Below are 27,905 nucleotides of genomic sequence, written 5' to 3' on the forward strand. Positions count from 1 at the left end.
TCTGCCGTTAGGTTATCTGATTGATTTAAGATGATTTCTCTTAAGGCCCACACGGTATTTGCAGAATGTTTCAGGCTGGGTATAGCCAGTGAGGATATGACATTCTACTAATAAGCACCTCTGTGCCAGGGAGTGTGCATATAAATACAGTTGCAGAGAAATGCAAGCTTGCTTTATTGTTTAATATCATACCACCCACCTGAATAAAACAGAGTCTGACACATGTCATAAGGAATTACTCTAAGAATGCAAGGCCCTTAGGCATTGAAGCCCCATTTGTATTCCAGTTGTATTAACGAAAAATAAAATAAATAAGTAACAATCACGTCTTCTTTGCTATGAAAGGATTTTCCAGCCATTCAAGCACTTACTACATTGCTGTTACAAGCTCCCTTACTGGAAGTGCAAGGGCAGCAAAGGCAAAGAAAAGCAGAGACAAAGCAAACAGCAGAAATCACAATGGAGAAATTATTCTGATTTGCTGCATTTGAGTTTGTGCTGGAAGACTACAGCACTCGCCCAGTGCAGCCTCGCACGCTCCCGCCCCAGTCCCCGGTCGGAGGCAGTGCAGCAGCCACGCCGTCTTCCCCGAATTCTATAATTAGTATCAGTGATTATTCAAGCAGGATTCAAAACACTGCCCATCTGCAGAGTCCGGAGTGGGCGCAGTCTGGTTTATTTTCATGTTATTTAAAATAAGAGCTGTAATTGCCAATTGTTGTGGAAAACCACTCCCATGAATGCAGACAAGCAAGGATGGTAAAAGACTGTGGACTCAGGGAAAGTCACCACCTTTCAGAATCGTTAAGAGTGGCAACAGCAAAAAATCCCTAAGCTCAGGGGAAAACCAGCCACGTTCCTTCCCACCTTCTCCAGAAAACTGAAAATCAGATGTATGTGTTACTAAATTAAGTAGCAGGAATTCCTTTCGCAGGGAATGCTAGCGATGAAAGCTGTACAACGCAGAGTTCCCTAATCCATCCTACAGACTAATTCCCCGGTTTGTTTGCAAGCGTATGTACGTGTTGTGTAAGCCATAATTATGCAATCTCACAATTTACCATTGAGCAGATTCTCAGCTTGCTAGAGCTCAGCAACAGACAGCAGCTTATGACCACAACAAAAAGGCTAGATTTCTCTGCAAACTTATTGACATGGAATAATGTGACCTCTGGTACCACGGAAAAAGGCAGGGCAAAGAGGTCCAGGAAAAGGGGCTACCACCGACAACAATTCCTCGCAATGTACTTGGTTCTCTTTTTAGTTAATGTAAAATAAAGCTGACCATGGGAGGGACATGCAGAACCTTTAAAACAGGTCTGTAACAAGGTCACTATGAATTGGATGCCACGACACAGAAAAATTGGAGCTCTGTGACCTCAGAAGCAGCACAACAAGCAGAGCTAGATGCTTGACTGAGGTAAAACATTTTCCAGTGTACTTCTTCATACAAATGCTAGATAAAATCATTGGACAAAACAGCCCACCCTGCATAATCTTAACAAACTGCTGAATTTTACTTTGGGTTTTGGTTTGGTTTTTTTGCCAGGTGATTAGCCACTCAAAAATTCTGCAACAAAAAAATTTGAAGAATTCTAAGTAGAATTTTCAGGTGAGACAAAATGAGCATAATTTTTAACGCTTACAAATAGTTGTAAACAATGGTCAGATTACAGGAATAGCTGCAATGCTAATTCCCAATATTTATTGAAGTTTGAGTTTACTAATCACTGTTTCAAAGAGTTGGCCTGCCCTGATCTCCACAGAGGTATACAATGGGTTTTGAAGATCTATTTATGTTTAACTAGATTATAAGGAAGAACACAGCTGGGAGGAGTCAATTTCTCCAATATATTGTACTGCCACCAAACTGTTATTCTTTATGTACAAAATACCAATAGCACAAATCATATTTAATCCTGCATTCTTTATGCACTGACATTTATAGAAAGAAAGAAAGAAAAAAAAAAAAAAGAGGAAGCATCCAGAAAAACTACTCGGAGCTGAATAATGCTTTTTCAGCTTATTGGTGACAAAGGTCTGTGGTTTTAATGCATCACGTAGGAGAAAATAAAAATGCCAGAGATACAGGTGATACAGCACTCATTCTGTTCTGAAAATACTGACATGTCACTCTAGCCCATAACTTACTGCAGTCAGGAGAAAGAATGCCACATGCTGATTTGGAACAAAGTAGGATAATGGGCTGGGTGAAATCAGGGACTGTGGAATTATCTTAAATGTTGAAGGGAATCCGATACTTCTAAAACCTTCAGGCTTATGATTAGGTTGGTGGAATTATTTAGGTGAAGTCCTGTTTTACATTTTAATTTCAAATACATTTAAAAAAAAATCTAAACTTGAGTTTCAGAACACCAAGGCCAGGACAGTTAGCCCAGGAAATTATTGATGAATCTTCATACCATGGGTATTGGTGTAGGACTAAAGCAATTAGGAGTTACCATTTGATTGCCTGAAACCAGCCTGGTGACCCAAGTCCGGTTCTCAGCAGCAGGTGTCTAATCCCCAAAGAGCCACCAACCCAAGGCAGAGCAGTTCTTAGCCTCCCTGGGGCACGCGTAGACTGAAGGAGCAGTGGGGGACAAAGCAGCCTGAGTGCCGTTTGCAGAGGTCTCTGTGGCAGGGGTTCAAGGCATGTTGTCGGGGAGGCGTAGGAAAAGCTGCCATCACCACATATGCTATACCTGTTGTGAGGGTAGAGAGAGGAGATCCCCAAGCTGTCAGTCAGAGCTAAATTCATACAGAGGATTTTTCTTCATTTCTAAAAGTTGTTATTGGAAAATGTCACTATTCATTGCCAAGAGTTCCCGTGATGCAGTAACTCTCATTACACCTAAGCCCTCTCAGCACAAAATAGCCACACACTGATAACCTGAATATATTTGCTGCAGCTGCTGTTCCATAGACTGCACTCTTGTACAGTCAGGTTATTTTACATGCTTATTAGCCCCATTATTTTATAACTCATTCCTCTGTGTAATGCTGACTCTAGATCACTTCATTTTAACAAAAGGATACGTTCCTCTGAGACAGAAAGGGAACGTGGAGTAAAGGCAGCAGGTTGTGTTGTACCTGGGCTGAGGAAGCGCCTGGTGGCACAGGAGCCCTGGAGTCTCTGTTCCCATGGGAGCCCTGGAGCCTCTGTGCTTGCTGCTGCTGCTCTTCCTGCTCTGGAGGGTCCCCTCAGAGAGCTCTGCCCTTTGTGGGTGCTCCCAGGGGAGCAGAGGTAAGAACAAAGTGGGAGGGAGACAGCCTGCACCCTCGTGGGCGCTGACCAGAGCACTGTGCCCAGCGCATCGCCCGCCTGCTGGAGATGTGGGGTTTGCTTGGGCCATGCCAGTCAGCATGTCTGGAACGCCAGAGCCATGGCACCCTCCACAGACTCACAGCCACGGCACTAAGGTCCCTGACGCTCTCGCTTTCAGCCATCTGCACCATTGACACTAACGGCCTGACCCCCCTGGAGAGAGAAAAGGTGCCAGCACTTCAAGTCTTTGTGCTGCGGCACCGGTTGCTTGCACCAGGCGTCCTATCACTGCGCGTTCAGTACCGCTACCTGCTGAATAGTCTTCCAGCAGCTGGCCAGCCCCTGTTTTCCCCCCTCCTCCTCCTCCTCCAGCCTGGAATTTCTCTTAAGGCCTCAAAAGTGCAGGATCTGGATTCCACCAAACCAACATCTCCATGCCTCTCATGTTTCAGTCTTTCTCAGCTGCAGTTCCCAGCTCCCCTAAGACACCTGTCTTACAGATGCACAGAACATATAAGCCAGTGCTTTCAAGAAAAGCAGGTGTAGAAAAGGCATTTCTTCCAGCGGCGTACTAATGTACCTGTGCAACGCATTCATTAAGGAAAGCCTCAAGAAGTGAAATAAACCATGGACAGTCTAAGAGGAGTCTCTTTAGCTGGAAAAGCCACGAGGAGACGACATGACAAATGTCCCCTTAGCAAACAAATTATCAGGAAATAATGCACGATAAAATAAGAAATAAACCGTCTGTTTCTATTTACTGTCTCTTACTAAAATGGCCAAGGAACAGATAATAAAGATGAAAGATAACTAAAAATAGCTTAAAAAACGTCAGTGATATAAATTATGTATTATACATCACACTGTGTCTGTGGAACTCATTGATACAAGATGTAACTGAGAACAAAAACTTCATATGACTAAACAGGACTGTTATTTTTTTAAGGCAATGAAACTTTTTATAACATTCAGAAGAGATAACCAAGCTCCCCAGTCAGGGAATAAGCCAACCGCAAGCAGGCACCAGGCACTGGGCTCCTTAGGCCATCACTCTGACGTGCTCTTGTCATTCTGTTTTCTCACTCCCCTGCTATCAAAACGTTTGCTCTAACTGAGGGGTACGTGGAGCTCTGCCTCTTGTGTGAGAGGCTGGAACTAAGGCTAATGAAGTGAGTGACAGCCTCAACAGAAGTGACTTTATCTAAGGAGGACAAGATACCCCGCCTTGGTTTATAAAAAGAGAGAGCTTTAGATATAAAGGCATCAAGTAAGAAAACTTCTTTCAAGTGCATGTCAGAACAGGTATAAGAGGGCCACGATAATGAAAAAAAAGACAAATAATTCTTTGCTTTTTTCTTGCAGGTTTCACTCAAGGACCTGGAATTGCTTTTTGAATGCATATCACGGAAGCTGCCAACAGTCTTGGGAAGCAGCAGCGTTACACAAAGATCATAAGCCACATTTAAGAGATGCGAGTTAAAAAGAAAAAATGCAATGCAGAAGTCAGATGATGATTTTTCCTAAGTTACATGTATTGTTAGAACATGTTAAAACAGAATCAAAATTATTACCCATCTGTAGGGCACAAATGTCTGTGTAAATGAAGCAAGGAGTAACCAGTTAAAGGGAGAAGGACTGAGGAGATTAATAGTAGCTAGATTTACTTCCCTAGATGGCTCATAGAGCTTACAATAGAATAGGGATGCAAGAAAGCAATTAAAGAACTAACTTAAATAAATCTCTGAGCTGAAGGTTTGCCAGCATATACCTCTGGATTCTTCTGCAGTGCAACTGGGCCCCTTCCTCTAGGGACTTTCTAACAACCTTGCAGACATCAGGATAATTATTGCAAAGTGTGACCCAGACTGCGGTTACTGGTATAATCAAGAAAATCCCTTGAGGTTTCAACGTTAGACAATCTCACCAGTGAAGCAAACTTCCAACTGTTGGCTACCATTTTTGTAATGACTAAACTGAAAATTACATTCTCTGTGACTGGGCGATGCACCAGTGGGTTGAGGTTTAACTGTCTGCTGCAGGACTGCTTACCCGCCAGGCTTCGGTATCCGTTATGGATCTGCCACAACGGTAATCCCCAGGGAAGACTCCTGGCAAGGAGCACACTCAGGGTGTTAGAAAGGGGAGAAGATAGGTAATGGACAGAGAGAGAGACAACATCTAAGTGCTCATATCATAAGGGTAGGATATGGTTGGTGAAGTGCTCCTGCTTTGGCAGACTGGGCACTGCGGTTCCCTTGCAACATTTTCTAAGCAAAACTTATTCCCCTAACGTTTCAACTCCTCAGGTTGACTGAGTGTTTCATCTCTTTGGGAAGGTTAAAGACTTAAGTGGATTTGCTAGTTTCTGGTGCACTGGGAACTTCCACTGCTGGGATAGAAGTCCTTGCTTGGTTCTAGCATGCAATCTTCAATTTAAGCAAACAGGGAGTAAGGAAAGAAATTAAATACTAATTGCAATCCAAATTGCTCCATCTTCTATCCACCCCCTGCCAACCCTTCTCCCTGCTCCCTAATCCATAAGGTCTGAGTGATGATCAGTGAATAATTAATTCTGGGTGAGCTGGAGAGGTTTCATGCAGAGAGCCTCTGCAGCTGCAATATCCAGTTCAGGGAACGCATGGCCAGCATTTGGTGTTCCCCATTGGAACCCAGCACCCACCAAAGCACTCCCACGCATGCAACCTGGTGTCCCTCCACTAATTACACTTTGTTGGTCAAACCCTTGATGCTCACCGGCACAGATGCACAAACAACACATACTTCCACGTTACTTAGAGCGTTAGTAAAAGGTATAGTGAAAATGCCACAATATAGGGTAATCAGGAAAAATGCCATGTCAGTGATTAAAACTATTAACCTGTAGCATTAAAGCTACAGCTAAAACATTTCTGCATCTATCAAAAAAATGCTGCAATGTGTTCTTTAAACCATGCAAACCTGATCTTCTGAAAGCACAGAAGTTAAAATAAAAGAGAGATCGTAAATAGCCTTGGTCTCCTCCACTGATCCAGAATGTGAACGTGTAGGAGGAGTGATACACTGCAAATGTCTCTTCCCTTTACAATAATCCTAAACTGACCCTCTTGATCCAAATACCACCAAATTCAAGCATCCGGCAACTTGAATTCAAATTATCTTCTTACTGTTTTTTAGCAAATGCCAGGACTAAAATTGTTCATATGTCACAAGGTAGCAAAAAATGTCTCCAATGCATCTCCATTTCACCCTGCGCTGGTTGCAGAATTGGTCTTTCTGTGCCTGGAGGGAAATCCAGCCCGCAGCGCGATGGCTGATCAGGTAGCGCAGTACGGGAGGCATGTCACCCCACGTCAGGGAAGTGTCACATCCCAGCTCAAGAGCCTGCCCTGCAGCCTGGAGTCACATTCCAACAGGACAAGGCTCGGCCATTGTTAGTGCCCAGGAGGATTATGCCCAGGCAAAGGATAAACAACAGATTCCAAGCTGAACTAATAGCAGCCCTCAGCTTTTAATTTCAATTCTCAGAAGCAATGCATTTTTTTAAAAAATGTTGTTCTCACACACACACAAAAATAATATAAAAATCCTTCTCTCTTTCTCTCTCTGCATATATACATATCATTTAAAGTGTTACTATATAGCTACACACACATCCATAATAGAACAAATCTCCACACACAGCAAGGACAGCAAAATATTAATTATTCAAGGTACATACAACAGAGTTATGTAAATCATTTGGTAACTACCGTAGGACTGCTTTGCAGAGGGACTCCTATGGGGAAGAAGCACTGAATGGTTCAAGCAGGGGATGTGTGCAATCTCTCATGTACCAGCAACAGAGCATGGGGGCTATTGTACAGGGCCAACATAATCCCAGAGACATTTGTAAATGTGAGTAAAGGGGACAGTCTGTTGTAATACCTATGGCTTTATAATTACTAATACATTTACATCGTTTTGTCAATGAATGTCACCCTCCTGCACACTATCAATCACGTACAATGCATGCCACATCCCTTTCTCATATAATTACTTATGTAACACACATGGATTAAACCTAAATTCTTATTTCTGGCCTTAATTCAAATCAGTTAAGTATTTTTAAACAAATTATATTTTAATTCCAGCTAAAAATACACTGGTTTAATTCAATTAAAATCAGCTCTTGCTTCTTTTCATCGCACCTGACCTGAATTTTGCTGAGGAGAATCTGAGACATTCTGTAGTTGCACTGAAAATTTAAATTATAAACATTGCCAACCAGATAAACAAGATCATAGTATCAGTATCATAAGAAGATATCCATATGCGAACAATCTACTCTAAATCTCCCTAATAATCACTTAGGAAGAAACTCCATATAATAAGGTATTATTAAAGAGTATGGTAAGGAGGAAGGACAGAGGAGCATATATTCCCTCAGTCTGTTTTTTTCTTCCCTCCCAGCTGATGGATCAACTTGACATAGTTATTTTATATTCACAAGTCTTGAACATCATTATATCCAGTGCTCTGTACAACTGACTGCCAGCAATGAGCTCAGTGCACACGCTGCCTCCAGCTACAATCAACGGATTTCTGCGCACGACCACTGCAATAGGAAAGTGGATAACAAGATATACACGTCAAACGTTGGCATCTTCCAGCTCTCCAAACAAAGGCTTGAAAACCTTGCCCACCTCAGTTGTTACACATTCACTTACAACTCTTTGTCCCTCACGCAGATTTTTCAATCAAGGTTTTGCAGAGTTTCAATAAAGAACAGAGCAAAACTTGGTTTTCAACGTTTCCTTTTTTCCAGGAGAGAAAGACACTTATTGGTAACACTAATTGCCAGCAGGAATGACAGAGTAGAGGACAGAACAATTTGATCCATCATGCAAGGTACCTCTCCTATGAGATGGGAAATTCCATTCTGAAAGATGGGAAACTGAGGCAGATGCCAGGTGGGTATCCCTCCCCCATGCCTACACAGTACTAGGGCAGAAACTGAGAGTGCAGTTTGACATCATACCTCATTAAACACAACTGCACGCTGCCAATGAAGGGAAAAGTCCTTTTTCTGCCATCTTCCCATCGCTCTGCAGTTACATGAGTTGGTTCGGTGCCCTAACCAAACAGAAGGACACCCCCCTAAATAATATTTTTCCATTTAGTCAGCTTGCTGACCTTCCTAAGATGGTGTGATGACTGGATCTGCTGCAAGGGGAGCACATGGCCAGGAGGCAGAGGGCGGGGGAAAGCAAGACTGTTCCTCTGAGCTGAAAAGTAATATTTTCATCATGAGCAGTTTTCATTGTGTGCCAGAATGTTTAAGCCTGGGCTAGAAGTATCTTAGTTTTTATTGTAAACAAATAATAATTAAAAAAGCAAACAGAAGAGCGTAGAACTAACAGAAAACATCTTCTCGTACAAAAGCTGTAGTGATGTCATTTTCTTTCTCTTTTTTTTTTTTTTTTGAGTTTATTGACATGAAGAGTAATGCTAATGTAATTGCACTCAAATTCATGCACATGAAAATCTCACCAGGGCAAAGTCAGAATAAATGGTCTGTTTGGAAACTAAATGTTAATGCAATGGAGTAGCAGTATCTGTCTTCAATCTGAAGAATATCCAAACACCATCAGCCACAATGCAACTTAACTGTCCCCCTCGCTCAAGAGTCTTTGCTTAAAGGGTACAGAACAGAACCCTCTGCTTGTAACCCTGAGGTGTATACTGACGCACCACAACATCACGTCTGCCAGGCAATAGCCAAACGAGTCAATAATATGTATTCAGACTGTGAGAACAGTAAAATGAAAGCAAGCATCCTCCTATCCATTAATCAACCTGATCTTCCGCTGCAGGAACAATGCCTTCCGATTGTCGGCATTTACCAAACATTCTTCAAATGCTAACCATCTGCAGCTGTAATACAATGCTTTGATTACAAACGTCAAAAAGATAGAGCATAAAATTAACTTCTCCTTATTTAGTAGGTTTAGAGAAATGTGGCTTCACGCTACACTAATTCAGTGCCCTCAGTATGAAAACTCCCCATTATGATGTCTCGTCAAATTAGAGCCAACGATAGAACGATGTCATCTCTATCCTCACACAACACTATATTTTGTAATTAAGCAGGACAGTGAAACAATGGCCTTGCTTATAGAGAAAAGGTCAGGAATGCAAAACATATTTTTGCAAGCTAATTGTAAGATGCATGAAGCCAATTATACTAGTAGCGCTGCATATGCCTAAGCAGGAAGGATTTTATAATTTTGCTACGACTCCAAGTTGAGCCAGAGCACAAGCTGTACCCCGTGGGGCACTGTGCTGTTTGTTTGGGCTGTTAGGAACCCAGGAAGCAGAGAAACGTGAAGGCGGCTATTAAAATAATTCTAGTCTCTTAGCCCTTCCCTTGACATTTTACTATGGCTTGAAAAATTTTTAGGCATTAATATAGTCTTTTATGGAACGATATCAGACACAACCTCCCTGTTCAATTTGGAAGTTAGTTTGAATATGTAGGATAAGGGGAAACATTTATGTGTTTCTTTGAGAATGTCAAATACGTTTACCTCAGGTAGCCTCAGATACAAATCATAGATCCACATGCATATGCAAAAGCCAATTTAACAGGAGGAATAGTTGAGACCTTGCTGTTGCCTTGGGAGAAGCTGAAAGCCACCACATTGTTTTCGGTCCATCTCTGCTCCTCTTGGGCTTATTAAATGGATTTAGCCACAAGGAGCAGCATACTTCACTGAACGGGGCTTTATAACAAATATTTCTGTGCTCACGGACTGGTGCAATTGATCTGCAACCTTCCAGATTTACCTGTTCTACCTCCCTGAATCACTAAAATGCAGTGCAAGAACACTGACCACGGAAGGGCTTGAGCTTTGCCAAGCCTCCGCCGTCACTGCCGGGGCTACCGTGCTCAGGAGGACTGAAACCACCAATTCCACACCTCGTTTTAAACACACTCACAGTCTAACTGCCCCATCACCAGCCACAAACTGCAGCACCAGACTGACTCTAAAGGGGAATAAACGCCACTCTTCACACAATGGAAACCCGAACCACCTGTGTAAGGGAACTGTACATTACGTTTACAAATCGGAATATTAGCCTTTCTTCCATAGAAAGGATTATTTTGTTTGTTTCAATGCCTCCCCCAAAAACCCTCCAAAATCCCTTCTTTCCATTAAAAGCATTATTCTTTTAAAAATATCCGAATCCCAGTTTCTAAACTTCCTAATACCAAGAGAAGATGAGGAATGTGACAGTTTCTGGGGAGAACTGGCAATTTCCTCCTGCATCTCCCTTTCAAAGCAGTTATCTCTGATTTTGCTCTAGCCTCCTAACACAGCCATTAATTAGAGATCAGTAATTAACTTTCTGGTTCAAGAAATATTTTGCAAAGGAACCCCATTAAAAGGTTGATTTGCATATTCCAGGACAAAGTAGCCTTGATATAAATGCAGGTACTATAAAAGGCCAGTCTTGATCCTGAGACTGTCCTTTAACCTTTAAGCTACCTGTGACTGCCCCCGGACCCGGGAGGGGGGCAGTGGGAACAGACGTTCCCCACTACACAAGAAAGCAGACATTGTTACCTGCTGGATGCTCCCGGTCCTGACTTGGCAAGATGTTTTATTTTGCATTTCAGCTATTGTTGACAGTGCCAAATGGTTTCCCCATACAAACTCAGCAGTGTTTCCTCAAAATATTGTCATTATCATGAAAACCAGAGGCCCCTGCACTGTACTTAACATGCTGTTAGTGTCACCCTTTGCTCTGCACCTACTATTATGAGTCTTCCTACTTAGAGGGCTTCACTGGCTAGTGCCATTTCAGTAAGGAGCCAGAAGAGAAAGCAAGCTCTCCAGCACTTGTTCACACAGATTTGAAAGCCCTTCATGCGTCCTGGGGTCTGCCAGTGTCCTAATTCTGCAGGATGAGTCATTAATCTTTCCAAAGGTAACAGTGACTTCTTCATCCTTTGTAATGCAGCACTCACCATATTCTCATCAAACTTAACCGATTCCATCATGCCTAAAAATATTTGGCATATCAAGTTTGTTTGGAATAAACAAATGATAATTAGATCTAAAAAGAATTCACAAACTAGGCTTACTGTAAGAGTACAGACATTTGTAAGTTATTGATGCTCTCCTATTGCACCAAAATAAGCTTTGTGAATATTTGAAAACCCATACAGTAGACTGCACCAGGAATTCAATGCACTGCAGTATATGATTTGTATACTTCCTCTCCCCTCCGTGGGTTATAAGCAACATTTTTTGATGGGATAAAATAAAAAAAAAAGGAGATTAAAGAGGAAGTAGCAGTAGTGCAAGTTGTTGCTGTTATTAATGCACGGCTGTACCCCTTCCAAGGCTGAGGCTCATTTAACAATCAACCATATGCTCAGACTTTTGTAGTGCCAAGAAAAAAGCTTAAATAGAATGTTATCTTCTGGAATTATGAAAAAAACCCTTGCAAAATAATCACAAGTGCTAGTAATTGAGAGTCCCTTAGCATTAAATAAATTCTAGATGCATTGAGAAAAAAAAAGCCCCTAGGAATGGTCAACTCAGGGATTAGATACAGGTACAGCGTTACACAGAGTACCCATTTTCCACCAAATCAAGACAGTTGGAAGGTATTTGTCCCACAAAGTGATAGCGTGTCTCAGTGCTAGTGTAAAATCATGGCAGCCTTTGCCAGTTTCAGAGGAGATGAGACCAATTTCATGTATTTAGATCTTTTTAAAAAACAACTAATGCTCATATAAGCCTACTTTCTAAATTCCTGACAAACTCTCAGATTTTATTTTTAAAAGATTACTGTAACAAAGCAACAGCAGTGACTGAAAAGGTCACTACAACAAGAAAACAATCAGAAATGCACTGACAACAGCAATTAACAACTGCAGCAGAACAACCTTCTCTCAGTTCTCTGGCTCTACTCCCTGTACCCAAAGCCCAACTCAGAAACTTTCTCCATCATCAATTTTGCAGGAGAAATGTGGGTCCAATTAAGAAAAGTCCATCTGCCAAATGCTTGATTTGTGGCTGATTTCAGGGAGACCGCTACAAAGACAAACATTCAGTACTCTGTGATAAAAAACTTTGTTAGCTGCGGTAATAAATCAGGATGCAGGAGACATTGTTAGCAAAAAGCCACTTTAACGGAAACCCTGTTTAGCTCTAACAAGCAATGTGACCAGCCAACAAATTGAAAGGAGCACTCGTTCCACAATCCTCCATTAAACCTCACATTTATATAAACTGATTGTTCCAGATTAATGCACCTCCTATACAGAATACTAGTTACACTTGGTTTGATTTTGCTTCTCTTACTCACAATCAATAATTGTATTACTGTTACTAACAGGACTCCTAGAAAAAAATCTGTGAGCAAAAGACTGGCAAAATGTGGACAACTACATCAATGTGAACCCCACAGTAATGCACTGAAGTTAGTGCAAACCCCTTCTCCCACCTTTTTTCAAACAAAAGGTCTCTCCTCAGTCACCGTAAAATCCAATACCATGAGAAACAACCATGTTTTTCCTACAAACATAAGCTCTGCTTGACTATAATCAGTGTATTTTTCTAACACACCACCTTGAGCAATTCCTCAGATGTTCTCTATAGAGAAAAAATGGTTGCCCAAGGTTTTGCTAAACCAGAATTCTCCAAGTTTTCATAGCTGCTCCGAACACAGATGCACAGGCCATGGCAGTGCTGCAAACAGCTGCCTGGCAATGGACGTGGGACCTCGGTGGATGGCACGTCAACACGACAAAGAACCCCCCCATGTTTCAGGGCTGTCAGCTCCTCCCCAGGACGCAATAACCACGCTTTATAAGAGCAGCTCTGCAAGACTCCACTGGCAACCTGGCTGTTCTCTTTGTGCCAGTGCAAGGTATGGAAACCAGGCTCCACCGACAGAAAATTAACAGGGCGATTCTGAACTGATGCCACTGAGACGTTCTGTGACTTTTCCAGTGTTTAATATTATTTCATTGTTTTCCTTTGCTATAAAACTCACACTGTACAAATGTCTCGCTATTGTAGGAGGTCAAAATTTTCCATTTTAAAGGTACATGATAAATTTAAATGCATGCATTAATCAAACACAGGATAAAATGCATAGATATATTTGTTTATATCCTCTTCTCTGCTCTACACACACACCACATCCACCTAGTTAGCTGTCTGTACATGTATGTGCACATTTCATAGATTCTTACACATCTGCCGTACACAGCAGGATAAATGCTAGCAAGAAAAGGAAAAATAAAGAAAATAAGAGGCATGACACACTACCAATTTAGATACACGGAAGCCAAGTAACAGAGTCATTTCTGATCTACTATAGCTCAATATTTCAACCTAAAGTGCTTTGACTGCATTTATTCCACTATTCATTTTTACTACGGCATCTCCCACAGAAATTCTACAAAGCTCCAGAACAGAACGCTGTTATAATGGTTACTTCAATGAGCAAAGGAGCGGTTCGCGAACAATCAGCTTGGATACAAGATGGAGTCAAGAATCAAATATTTAAAAGGCAAATATTCCAATACCAGATGCTTCTTTGAAACAATCCTTGGATTTCAGGAAAGGCAAGGAAGCACACCAGAAAATGCACAAGAGTGAGCTAAAAGACTCAAGTCCTTTCGTGCACAGAAGTGAGTGCATTGTGCATTCTAGAAGACGTGGATGGGCATGTTCAGGAAGCTAAAATTCTCTTCCGTAACCAAAACCTTGATGCATGACTGAGAAGCCAGCTGCTGCTTTTCTTTCACCTCTCTGAGAGCAACAGTACCTAGGGCCAAGATCTTCTGCAGAAGGACACTTGCTTACATCGTAGATCTGACACTACTATGAAAGCTAGGGGACTAAAAGCTTGCTGTCAAAAGCTACCTAGAGCCACACAGTTTCCTCCAGACCAGGGCACGTCTATGTATCATATATGAACTGTATTTACACCTGCCTAATGGAAGCCTTTTGTTTTCAGTTTCTAGTCATATATATAAGCAAATCCTTGGGTTTTATTCAAGGCTGTCGATTGCGACTTCCCCTTTAAGCTCTACACTGAAAATGCACTACACCCATTCACTGAATCTCTTTAAAGAAAAGTTGCAGTAAATCTGGCTGTATCTGAAAGGACACTGCCCAGCAAGCTTCATAGCTCTTGTGCTGGGAGGGCAGGGAAATTACAAGGCTTAATTTAGGAAAATGACTTTGGCTGTAGGGCTGGCTGAAACAGTTAATTCCCACATCCTGTACTGCCAATTCACAGAAAGAATCAAAACTCATCTAGGTAGAAAGAAAACATTGTCTAATTTGCCTGTTCTTTGAGTGAAACAGCAGCAGTGTAGGCAGATTCCCGGCTGCCGGCTACACTCACTTGTCTTCCATATGGAATACAGTGCCCTACTTCGAGCATTTGTGAAAACTGCAGCACAGGAATCAAATCAACTCTGTCTTTCCAGATAGTAACCCCTGAAATATTACTCTGCACTGACCAGCACAATCCTTTCACTTGCAGAATCCAGAAGGTAAAAGCTTAGGAGGCTGTAATAGGTCAGGTAAGGAACAATCCAGATTGACAATTGTCATTTGCACGTTTCAAAAATTCACGGCTGCTCCAACGAGTAAGTATAGCTAAAACAAAGTAAAAGTTGTCATTGCTTTTAAAAGTGAAGCATTTACTCAATGGATTCTAAAGTACCATCCTGATTTTTTAAAATGCCGCTGCTACAAAATGGTTACATCAGTGTACGTCCAATTTGGCATAATCTTCAGACACACTTTTCTTGGCACTTCACCACTTCTATGTCATTCCCCAAAATGATTCACATAAGGCTGAAAGATCTGCTTTTTGGAAGCAACCCACTAGTTTGTTTCTGGGGTTGGTAATGGAGTCCGTCTTACCCAACCATGACCTTGATATGCATGTGAATTTACACATAAATTTACCTAGAATGTGTGCCTGTCTCATGCACGCACTGACTTAAACCTACATATGCATAAATTCATACAAATTCACTAAAGAGCTACTATACTTTCTAACTGAGCTGAAGAATAAAACCAAGGCTTCATTTCTCCTTATTTTGCTTGCAATTTGCTCCAGTACCGGCCATCCCATGCCAAATGCTCCACCTGATCCATCTGCACATTCCCTGCACCGCATCCCTCTTGGACTGAAAGATCTTGTCATGGCTCAGACAGAAAAAGCAGCTTCGGCCACATGCCGAGAATCCATCTCAGTATAATGACGGCAGCCAAAGGCTATGCTGAAGATGTATGTGTGTGGAAGGGGGAGAGAGGGATTTGGGGAGATTATGCTTGTTATTGTTCCATGTTATTGTTCATACAGTATGTAACCCAGTAATGTTCAATGTAGTCCAGTGCATGAGCATCCCTTCCCTCCCTCCCTCACCTGCATCAGTCGGCTTCGGCTGCTGCATCTCTGTGCTATTTATATGCTGGTGCATCAACTTCGGATTTTTGGGGGAAAAGAAAGCAGAGCAGTCTGGCTTCTCTGTACACGTTATTTACCCTAAAAAGGGAGGGCTTGCACTGTACGCTTGCCAACAAATCAAAATTACCCCTCTCGCAATTAAGCAAGTCTACTTCTATCACAGATGTGGCCCTTGCTTTGAATAAGATAAGCTTAAGATACTAGCTAGACCCGGAAAAACCGATCTCCTCCTTCTCTCTCACACAGCCTCCTACCCACCCTCCGAGAAATGTCCCCTTACCTTTCATTGTCCACACTCCTGAAGCCAGGTAAAATGTGGCGGAAGCTGCTGTTCCTGTCGAGCTTGGGTTGGCTCTTTGTCCTTTTGATGGAGCCTTTAAGCCGGCGGCTGAGGAACCCCTGTGGGGTGAGACAAGAATACTAAATTACAAGGAAAAAGGGAGGAAGAGAGCGAGCCCTGAGCCTACTCTATGGCACCGGGTGCAGCCGGGCGGATTGTTCTCCCGGCTGCCCTGGTGCTCCTCGCGCCAGCCCCGCTCCCAGCCCGCAGCCAACATCTGCTCCCAGCGCTCGCCGAGGCCGGGGCGCTGCGTCGGCGCGAGACTCCCCGAAGCCTCCGTTACCCTGGAAACCATCAGCTCACATAAAAATACTGTCTGAAAGACAAGACTAGCACATCGCAACTCCTGACGGGAGGAGAGGCTGCGATGCGGGGCTCTGGCTGGCCGGACTGGCAGCCCCCTCTCGCAGGCGGGGGCACAGGATGCCCCCCACCACAGCGACCAGCCGACAGGCGAGAACTCAATTACCTGATCGAACCCCCCCCAATTTCCAGCCATGGCTGGCAGGACTGGACTCAGGTGGTTTAGCTACATGCAAAAATACCCTATGAAGCACGCACACAGGCAGCATATGGACTCGGCAGTATATGCACTACCTTTACAGAAGAAAGAGACCCTCGCGCAGAACATACAGCGCCTTCTCCCTGTGCCTCCTCCCTCATGGAACATAAGTCATGGCTCCTGTAGTGCTCCACAGCAAAGCCAGCACTAAACGTTTTAATAGCAAAGCTTCTAATGTGTTATTTGCTTATTGTTAGGAGTTAATGTTCTACATAATCTGAACATTACATTTAATCTCTTCGCTAAATAAGGCAATAAAAGTATAATACTACCGTGGTGTCCAGCATTTGCAGCGTATGAGAATAGTCTTAGTGGGTCAAGCCCGTTAGCCGGAGAAAGCGGGGTAGCGTCTTAAAAAGAAACCCAGATTTTGGGGTGAAGCCTAAAGAAGTGTACCTTTTATGCACCGTCATACCAAAGAAATAGATTAGCTAGATATAAACAAGTTGGCAAATCCCTGCACAAACTGACGTTCTGCACATGCTGCTTCCCTTGCCCATTCCCAGGAAAGGGAGTAAGGCATCCACTGGATCAAGCACACATTTTGACACACGTAAGGAAAGCAATGTGAGAAGAGTGGGTGCCTTTACACTGGTTACCGTGCCAGCAACCCAGACATCGCACAGCGCACTCCTCCACTCCAGGCAGGAGGCTCAGCAGTGTCTCCAGTCAACCTTAAGGAATGGATATAGGTCACGTAGCCTTTAGCAGGTGCCTTTTATAAATTAATACCCTTTTTATATCTTGCAGGAAGATAATCACAGTCTAACTTGTATCTAGCCTGTCATTTGTTCATGCTATTTAAACACTCCTTCCCCACCTAGGATATTCATGGGTCACCTTATGTCTTTCTCAGGTTGCAAAATTTCCTCAGGCGGTCTGTGCGGCTCTTGTTATGGAAGTGAGTTTCCTGTTTATAAGTGCATCAAGAATTCAAAACATCTAGATAACCAAAGGTGTTTCACATTTATTAAGTGCCACTATGTACAAACGAGGTATGTAATATGCATTCGTGTGAATTGAGTATTTCTCCAGGAGCTATTAGCATGACTGAAATAGCATGATGTATATAACACAAGCCCATCACGTTATACACTTTTCCATCTTGCACAAAGCCAACGCATAAGATAACAAAGGCCTTTTCAAAAGCATTTTGTCTGTGAGAAATACCTTCAGAGAATTTTTATAGTATGGAGAAACATGACTGTGAAACAGCAGATTTGAGGATTTGCATTGACTAGAACATTGCCAAGGTATTTCCCTTGGTACTCAGACCTTAGTCAGCCTCATACTCATGATACCAACATAGTATCAGCCTCATAGTTGTGATATCAACATGACATCAGCCTCATACTTGTGATATCAACACGCTATCAGCCTCACACTCACGATATCAACTTCATGCTCTAGCTCTTCTGGCTAGATCAGGCTCCTGGTTGCCCGCTATGCAGACTAGCCAATATTTGCTGAGAAGGAAAAGATCAAAAATATGCAACTGGCCAGTCATGCAATATTTCCCTAAATGCCACTGGTGAGCAGGTTTTGCCCAGAAGCATGAAACTGGACTTCCTTCATCACTGCCAGCCTAGCCACAAGTATGTCATCATATTATCAAGCCACTTCTTTAAATCCAGTAATAGCTTTGAACTCCAGACAGGGAACTGATAAGGAAAAAACCCAAATACTTTCTGTGGCAAACAACCACAGCTTGCTTTCACTACTTTCCATTTCACACGTCAACAACGGTTAGATGATTCGTGCGGAATTTGGAAATCAGAATTTAGGGTTGCAGTAAGACATTACTTCCCTTCTGCTTCCCATTGTTTTTACATTCATTGCGACCAGAAGGAGATCACACTGTGCCATTTTCAGTTTTCATTGCTAGCTTCCTTGGGAGAGTGATATGTCAGAGATTTTAATGCTGATAAATTATGCTGCTATAGCAATACTTCGCACCTCCATGGTGCATGCCAGAGATCAGAAAGTCTAATGTGTGAATTACTACTACCTTCTGTAATTTTTAGATGGGGTAAGAAATAAAGAGAGAGGACTTGGTCTCCACAAATACAAGAGAGAGAGAATCCGACCTGGGGTGTGACCGCCATGCTTTCCTGGTGAGATCATAAGAACATCACCTATTTCTTCTTCATTTATGACTTTAAACAACACTGATTCTGATCTCCAGACAAATGAGGTTAATCCTACCCTATGAACATTGCCTACTCCTCTAGCCTAGCTGCATTCTTGTGAGTTCCACTAATTAAAGCATTGCACTTTATACTACATGTTCTTTATATGCTTTTAAGTTTATATTGAGAGCTGTCTAGGGCAGAATTGTGTCTTCCTATGTGTGGGCAGCATTTACCACCAGTAAAAATATCTTAGAAAAGATTAAACTACTAACTTAGGAAGGTTTCATTCAGAAGAAGTTAATAGACTGTACAAAACAACAATAAATAGAAATCTGCAGAGCCCAAGAATCCCTTCAGAATTTGCCACAGCAGAAAACCATGAGATGCCACAACCTGCGGCGCTGAGGGTCCTTGCTTGAGCCTGAACTCAGTACAGCACAGAGCAGCCAGTCCGCACAGGGCAGGGGTGCTCCTGGTGCGGTTAGCCGGGATGGAGCATGGCTGCATTCCGTGCACAACATAATGTTCTTTTACTGTGCCGCATTGCGAGGTGTAGACATGTGAGCTCCTTCAGAACGAGTGCAAAATTTGCACAAAAGAGAATAACACTTCTGTTTCATTTAGTACAGAACTTTTCAAGTTCTCCTGGAATACAATGAAGCAAAACTTAGGCTAATATTAACTTCCTTTTAGGCAGCAGACAAACCAAATCATAAAATACCCTTTAAAATATAAGCAGAGGTACTAACTATGTAAGTTAATCCCTTGCACAGCCTAACTTCTGAGCAAGAGGAGATATTTTAGGGTCTTTAGAGTAGAGACAACCATTCTGACAAAGAATACAGTACCACGCAAACCTGCACAGCTGTATGGAAATCTGCCATCCATCAAAGCCCACAGAGGAGTGCTGCACAGAACTCAACTAGCCTAGCAAGAGAAAGACATACAGAGCTCACACTGTGCAGTGATTTAGCTTTTTTAAGTGCAAAGGCCTCGCTTCCCTTGTTTTGTTTCTGCAGTTTTGACTCTGACATCCTCAAGTCTGGAATACAATTGCTCTAATCGGAAGAGCTGACTGAAGTTATAATAAGACACAAAGAACGACGACAGAAAAAAACAAAACAAATCCTTTTGAGAAATGGCTTAATCACAACCACCTCTACTTAAGCTAAAACAGGACAGGCACAATTCAAAACAGGACAATTAAGTCTGCTGTGGTTTGGACTCTGTCCTCTTACATATTTGGACAAACCCAAAATCTGATGCCATCATCTTGCTGCAGATGGAGGATGGTGGGACTCTCATCTTAATTTCTCCTGCTTATCAACGTTGATATTTCAAATTACTCTAGAACCTGGGAATAATCTCATATTAAATTGTAATATTGGAATATTTTAAATTTTATTACTTGTAAAGTAATGTGCAAACGCATCCAAACCATATATGCCTTTGAGATGCAGGAACTGCGTACTTCCACACACCCTGGGCCAACAATAAGAAAACTGGAAAGAAGAGAGAAAAAGGGAGGGGTGCAAAACTAAGTAGAGTGTTAAAGACAGCAAAATCTTGAGCTCGTGCTTTATTAACCATAAAGTAATGATGCACGTCTCATATCTGGAACTGACTCCCACACCATTAATGTTCATTCGCAGTGAAACCACATGATAAAGTTTTAAAGGTAAAAAGTCAGCACCATGGAAACACAATATATGTAAAATTTAAAAATCATATATCAATAAATCAGGCTGGATACATCACGAGCAGCTTTCTTTGAAAGACTCCTGGCAGCTCTCCGTATTTTCTAAGCACAATGAGCAAGGAAAACAGGGAGAAGGCTGGCCAAACACACGTGGGGCAAAGTGTGAGGGGCTGAACCACGGCCCTGGGATGGGGCTGGTCTCACGGGAACGCTGAGAAAGCAGACAGAAGCCCTGGTTTATGCTCTTATCCAAAGACCACACAGAATAAATGCTATAAAGGCATATCACAGGAACTTGTGAACAGATTGGGGTTATTTTTATAGTTCTTCCATGTCTTTTTGTTTCAGTTCAAGCAAATCTCAATGACAACGAGGACTTGAAAGGACATCAGAAATTTTTTCACTATTCATGATGAAACTGCCATAAATATTTGCCACGAACACAAAGGCATAATGCTGTATTTCATACTGGGTGTCCATTTTTTCTAGTGTATCAGGGATAAGCTTATAGGTATAAAACTGGGAGTAAACCCTTTCTGCCAGATCTGTCCTTATTCTGGGCTTTAGAATCTTCATTTATTTTTTTATATTAAACTTCTTTAATTCTGGAATCAGTGTTCTTTTTTGCTTTTGCACAGCATCTATGGTGCTCTTCCACAGCACATGGAAATACCCTTTCACTGAGGCTCCACTGAATAGCTAATTAATATTTGTATTTGTGAACCCAGTAGAGCCTTGCTAATGCTAAGCACCTTATTATAGCCGTAAATGTATGAGTTTACCCAGTTCTACAATTACCGATGTTAGCCTTAGCTTTCAAGTAAAATACAAACCTTTTTTGGACAGCATTTGATACTGTTTGTTACAGGTAAAGACACCTGAGTGTGCATCGCTAATATTCTCTCCATAGAACATGACTGTATTAAGCTACAATAAGAAGTACACAGACAAAAAAAACCACTGAGGGTGAGTTTAGGCATCAGATGTGTCTCTTGGGAGCCAAAGAACAGAAGTAATCCACCGAGTGGTCTCCTGGCATCGATACAAGATAGAAAGGGAATTTCACACATAGCACTGACCTTTATGGATCAAATATTTTTTATTTGTTCAGTGTATAGAGGCATGGGCCTGTAAGTATATGTATCCTTTCAAACACTTCATATATAATTTATTACTGTCAGCTCTTTTGATTTGAACTTGCCTGTTGTAAGTTGTTTTCCTATCATCCTGGTCTCCTCCTGTCAGATGTGATAAAGGGCTCTGTTCACGAGGTGACCGAAGAGACAGCCCCTGTGGAGTGCCCTTCCCAAACAGTGTGTTTCTAGCACACGCAGTGCTTCCATAGGATCAAGTTTTGAACTTGGGCATATGATAGGCAAGAGAATGGCAGCCAGAGCATCATTTGAAGTTGAAGACATGCCCAAATTTATGAGAATCCTTGCCGAGTTAACCTTAGGAAATTACATTCTTGCAAGTTTATCAACCAACAAACAAAAATTCTGTACACGTGACAAAAACTAGCTTACTCCAGTTGGTAAGACTTGCCTAATATGCAAGCTCAGGGAAAGGGCAAAGGAGAGCAATAGCCTACACAATTCCACAGAGCCCAAGAGATGTGAACTTACAAGGAAAATCAAACCAGTTTATCTCTGGACCTAGAAATGCACACACAGACTAAGATAGTATTACTCCTCCTGTTTAGAGGAGGCTGAACACGTGACTTTTTTCAAGTGGGTGAAAAGTCCCTCGGTTTCTCAATTTTATTTCATCAATCTCAGGACCCTTCCCAGTCATCCTGTGAGCACCTAAAGAAACATACAGATGAGATGAAGTAAGAAACTCTTATTACATCTTGGAATAAGAGCAAGTAACATACATCCATGAACCACCAACTTGATCTGAATGATGTTGCCTTAAAACATTATTCTATACGGGTAAGGAAAGCCCCTCTGCAACACAAGTATCTTGGAATTCAGATAAACCCCAAAATAATGAAAATATATCTGCAGAAACATTGTGTGTCCAGTGATAGATGGCAATAAAAGCTCAAATCCTACCGCTCCACACACTGTGGTCTGACTTTTGCTCCAGCATCCAGAGTCGGAGAATAAACACAGTGATACAGTGCTTAAGTGTACGAGAGGGTACGTCTGTGAGCCAGGCCATAAAGCAGTCCCGGAATGTGAGAAACAGCTCATGTTGGTAAGTGCTGCTTAGCAACACTGCCCTTCTATGGCAAAAGATTAATCAAATTTGCAGTGTCATTGGAAACACTCAGTTCAGTCCATTTGAAAAATCAGATGAAGACGCACTGAAGTCCCACTGGTCACTAAAGGGACAGTGGAGGTCTGTCTAGGTCATGAAAACTGGAATTATGTCAAATGAGAGGCACTGAGGGTTAATTACGAATATGGCAAATCTAATACATGTACGTATCAGCAAATCACAGATAGAAGCAGCAATAGCTTCAGCACATAACAGCTCATCCTTTTTCCACTTCTGGCCAATAAAGGATTGCTGCTTACGCTCTATTTTTATAAAGATTTCACCTATCTTGTTGAAAATGTCTTGGTCACAGGGTCTTCTCCCGCTGTCCTGGAGAAAGAACTGCATAGACTGGCAGCTCTCAGTGCCGTGTAGCTCTCGAGACATTTCTCCTGATACTCCGCTAAATGTTTCTTTGCAAAATTTCACTCTGTTCCTTTTCTGCCCTTTTCTACCAGGGAAAGACTCCTCTCCCAGCCTCTGAAATACTCACCCACAGCCAGCATACACCCTTAATCCCTGACCAAGACAACATTCAAAAACTTCAGGCAAGCCAAGTCTAATGGCAAGGTAGCAGGAAACTCGGGAAGTCTCGGTCTGCCCTCTCCAATTAGCACTGACAACTTGTAACATGCACATAGAACAGGTGGGATGTTAATAAACTCCAAATGAAGGAATGCAACTGTCAGGAAGAACCTAGAAAACAACTGCAATTCAACAGGCATTGTCATTCAGGGATCACCCGATTCTTCAATTTGGATTCTTTTATTCTCCTGTTAAAACAAAACCACACTACTCTGGATTATTTGTTCACAGTTCTGTAATTATCATACTGTCAACATTTCATACCTGAATAAGACAGATAAATATTCCTTAGGAAGGTAGGAGAAGGGTAATTGAGCAATCAAGGATGAATGATGCAGAAACAGAGATACAGGTAGAATGCAAGTAACCTTGAAGAACAAAGACAGTTACCAACCCAAAGAGAGCAGTGACTAGCAAAAATCTGTCTAGGTGAAGCCAAGCAAGGATGCCACCCGGGAAAGAATTTCAGTGGGGTGAAACAGTTTGCTTATTTAGCTGGCACAATGGAGTCAGCCATCCCAGGGGATAAACTGTTCATATACAAAACTTTGTCTTTAGTGAGAACAATCCTGAGAGAAGCAGAGCTCCTCCCCGGCAGTGCTGGGCGGTGCCAGCTTCACAAAGGTGAACAGAAGTTAGACCAGGTAACATCTTGCAGGAGCTGTTCTTCAGCTCCTGGAACCAAGTTTTCCATGGCCATCCCAGGACCCTGCTTCTCCTTGAAATGCAGGAAAAGAGACTCTCAGCTTTGCTTTCCTTTGCTCTCCCTCTCTCCTTAGAGAACTGTGCTCAAATTAGGTTCTTGAGCATCTTTAGTCCCCTAGAACAAAGCTGTCACTGCTGAACAGAAGTCAAAACCAAGTGCTGGCAACTGCCATGGCAGGTTGTAATTGCAGCAGAGGAAAAACTATGTCCTGACCTCAGGACTAAGCAAAGTGCCTTCTGATAGCCCCTGAAGGTCCCAGCAGTGTCTAAATGAAAAAAAGGATTCACCCTGTACATGAAGCCTGCTTTCTAATGCAATTATGGCAGTCATTTGGAAAGCAAACACAATGCATCACATTATTCATATTCTGGGACTTGTTATTACAAAGAGTAAAATCGAGTAACGTAAAAAGACAGAAAGCCAAGTAAGGTTTTAAGAAGCAAACTAATCCAGCCAAAGTAAGGCTCATTAAGGAAGGTTTGAGGGAACATCCCAATATCTATGACTTCTAGGAGAGAGTCATTCTTACTACTGTTTACGAAAAGAGAAAAGGCAGTTAACCCTAATGGTTTGGGTTTGGGAGCTTTGGAGATTGAGTTTCATACAGCCAGGAAGGAGAGGGGAATACCAAAACCATTTAACAATATGCCAGGGGTTGTTCAGACTCCTAATATGGGGAAGCCCAGGATCCTTTTGGTGGAGATGAACTGTCCCTCCCCAAAGTATCACTATCAGCGCATGCTAACTTCCCCAGTTTAGGCATAAAGAGTGATTATTTTTTTTCCCCTAAAACCTCAAAAGGTTGGATGATTATTATGATTTGTTTTACTGCAGGTAATTGCCTGCATATTAAACCAACTGAATCTTGACTCTGGAAAGCCAGTCAGGATGGCTGTCACATATATAACACACTCTATTCAAGTAATTTCCAAGACAGTATTTCAATGGCTTCTTTCTAATGTACACTCTTGTTCATGCAGTTCAGATCACGGACCTCTGAAAGCAAGCCTGCAGGCAGCATGCATCTGTAAAACCTTACATGTGAGCCTACATGTGCTGTGCTAATACCTTGTTTGCATTTAAAAAATGCCCATTCTTACTTGTGGAATGACAGGTATGCCTGCAATTATTCCAGGGACAGCTTCTCACAAAGCACAGCTACTACAGACCTGGCATGCATCGTGTTGCTAGGGAAAACACCCAGGTTTTCAGCAAACACCCAAGGCAAGATAGAAGGCCATAGGTAGAAAAGCAACACCTAGACTCCTAAGAAATCCCACAATAATTTTCAATGCATTTTTTAAAAAAACTATCCACAATGGATTAGGCTCATGAGAGTTTAAGTGACTTCAAACAAAAACTCCAAATCCAGGAGATACACAGCTAAACCATTATCCAACACTTTGAAAACATATCCTATGAGTTCAGAGGCTTCAATTGTTTATGATACAGTTTTAAGTATTTCACTTTCAATAAATGTTAGAAGTTTCACATTTACAGTCTCCCACGCACTGTACACACAGGAGATTTATTTTACAATGGAGAGCAACAGATTCCAATCAGGCAAATATTTTTGAAACCTCAGATATGGAGAGAATGAGTGCCTTTTAGATTAAAAGGGATAATCCCCAGATGACAGAAAATTATTCACACTCCTATAAATTTAAACTTTCATAATACTTTTTTAGCATAATAATGACTTAAACACTCAATATCAGCTGTGAATCATTACATTCATCCTGCTTTTAAAATGTAGTTGTGATTTAACTGAAGATAAAACAAAGAATTTATAGGACATGGTAGCAATGTGTATTTGGATGCTTGGCGATCCCATTTAGGCATGAAAAACAACCGAACTCTGCAAAGATTGATGGTTTCTATCACTCAGAGTTTTTGTAGAAGGATCCAAGGGAAAACACCTGCAGGTTCTTAAGACTTCAAGCTGGCGCACAAAGTAACGCCATGTAACCATGTCAAGGATCCTGCTTGCTGGGGTAAGTAACTTAGTGCAAGGCACGTGGCCATAGACATCCTTGTCCTTTGGTGCTTTTGCCATGGTCTAAGAAGCCCAGGAGCTTTCAAGAGCTGCACTTTGGAACTGTTATTGTGGGGTGGATCTTCAGTCCAGTGGGTGAATGACCATTGGGCTCAGTACATTTATACCAGCTACATAACCTGTGTATGAATAGCCCGGATAAACCAATCTGCCCTTTCATTTCAGGAAAAAAAAAAGCATCTTTTCATACAAAGCAGGTTAACTTAATTCTTTTGCAATATCAGAAATGAGAATATGACTTTTAAAAGACAGTCCACAGGAAGATCCATGCTTCATCAAGCGTGCTGTCTGAGGAGGGGAGAAACGAGGGAGTGCAGGTAGGGGTGGGATACTAGGTAGGAAATACTGTCAAAATAGATTCTTTTGGCAGGTCACAGAGGAAACGAGTTTGAAGGTAGAGATGTCTAAGTGATTTGCTACACTGACTACACAGCAGACAAGCCGCAAAGCCAGGATTACCTCTGAAGAATGCTTCATTCCAATGCCAGCACTCTAGCCATTCAAATACATCGCCTCCTGTTAAAACAGGTATCAAAGCTCACCAGGATGAGCAATAAACACAGAGGGGAGATGCGAAAACCATCTCCATAAATCTGTTTACATTAATGTTCTCTTTTAAAGTCCGCGTTTGCTATACGATACAGAGTAAACTGTTTCATGAGTGTGTTTTATATGTGCTTTCCCTACTTTGATTTATGGCCTTGGAGCAGCGTGCGGATGTCACATTGTACCTAGTCATCAGGCATCTTCCTACTCACTTCCATCTGAAATCTTCAGAGCAGAGCAAATACTGGAAGAGATAACCCCATTTTCCACAATATTGATGACCATCTCTTAAGTCTACAGAAAGGTATCAACATCAAGTTGCTGCATTTTCATTGACAAATCTCATGCACTTTTAGTAACACATTTTCTACAAAACCAGCTGCTAGGCCAATAAATTTAAAAAGCAGTTGGTAGATGATATGTTTAGAATAAAAAATTATTATTATCCTTTGAATATAGGGATTCATTGCATAATTTTGCAGTAAAAGTTACTCATTCAAATATGAAACTCATGTTTCAGGCAGATGCTCTTGTCTCCAAAGACTTCCACCACATTTCTGAAGCTTAAATTGGAACATCTGTATTCAGCAATAATTACAGCTGCAATCAAACAAAAATGTTAACTTTTGTAAAGGTACGGTGAATACCTACTATAATTCAGATAATACATCAGTCTTTCATTTTTCCCTATCTACCTTTCTAGACAACTTAATTTCCAGACATTGTGAAAATACTTAAGATGAAGCTCATTTGTCCTAACCTCAAAATTTATGAAAATGAGTATTTCAGATTCACCTTCTGCTTACAGCTTTGAAAAAAAGGGAGAAAAATTACAATGAAGTGATAAATATAACACACATATGATGCTTACAGGAGTATACCAGCCTTGCTTTCAGGGAGTTTTTCTGTCCTTCATGACACACACATCAGGGCATTTTTTGATTAAGAAAGCTTAGTAACAGGCTGTAACAGGCAATAATCCTTCAGTTGAGGTAGAAAGAATCTTTCTACTTGAAATTGTGCCACACAAAAATCAAGAATTTTAGGTGGTTTTATAAATCTGTGAAATAGCTTTCAAACTCTCAAAGTCCCCTCCTAATTAAATAGAAACTGGAGGCTAGAAATACGCACACTTCCATCCAGATACTGGAAGTGAGGTCTCTACCTGCCCCCTGATGCAAAATAAAAATGAAAAGCACCCAACAGTTTTTTCTTCTCAGATGAAATCACAAATATTCAATCATCGATTTAAAC

The 27,905-nt window shown here is 41.7% G+C and overlaps 1 protein-coding gene across 1 annotated transcript in view; it reads right to left on the bottom strand.

Moving 5' to 3' along the window:
• Window positions 1-27,905, bottom strand: part of DAB2IP (DAB2 interacting protein) — a 167,549-nt gene that overhangs the window by 105,221 nt on the left and 34,423 nt on the right. The window contains 1 exon segment of the mRNA XM_056350811.1: window positions 16,041-16,159. Coding sequence (XP_056206786.1) covers window positions 16,041-16,159 — 119 coding nt within the window.

The sequence above is a fragment of the Falco biarmicus genome, chromosome 9 (assembly GCF_023638135.1).
Source record: "Falco biarmicus isolate bFalBia1 chromosome 9, bFalBia1.pri, whole genome shotgun sequence".
Classification (NCBI taxonomy): domain Eukaryota; kingdom Metazoa; phylum Chordata; class Aves; order Falconiformes; family Falconidae; genus Falco; species Falco biarmicus.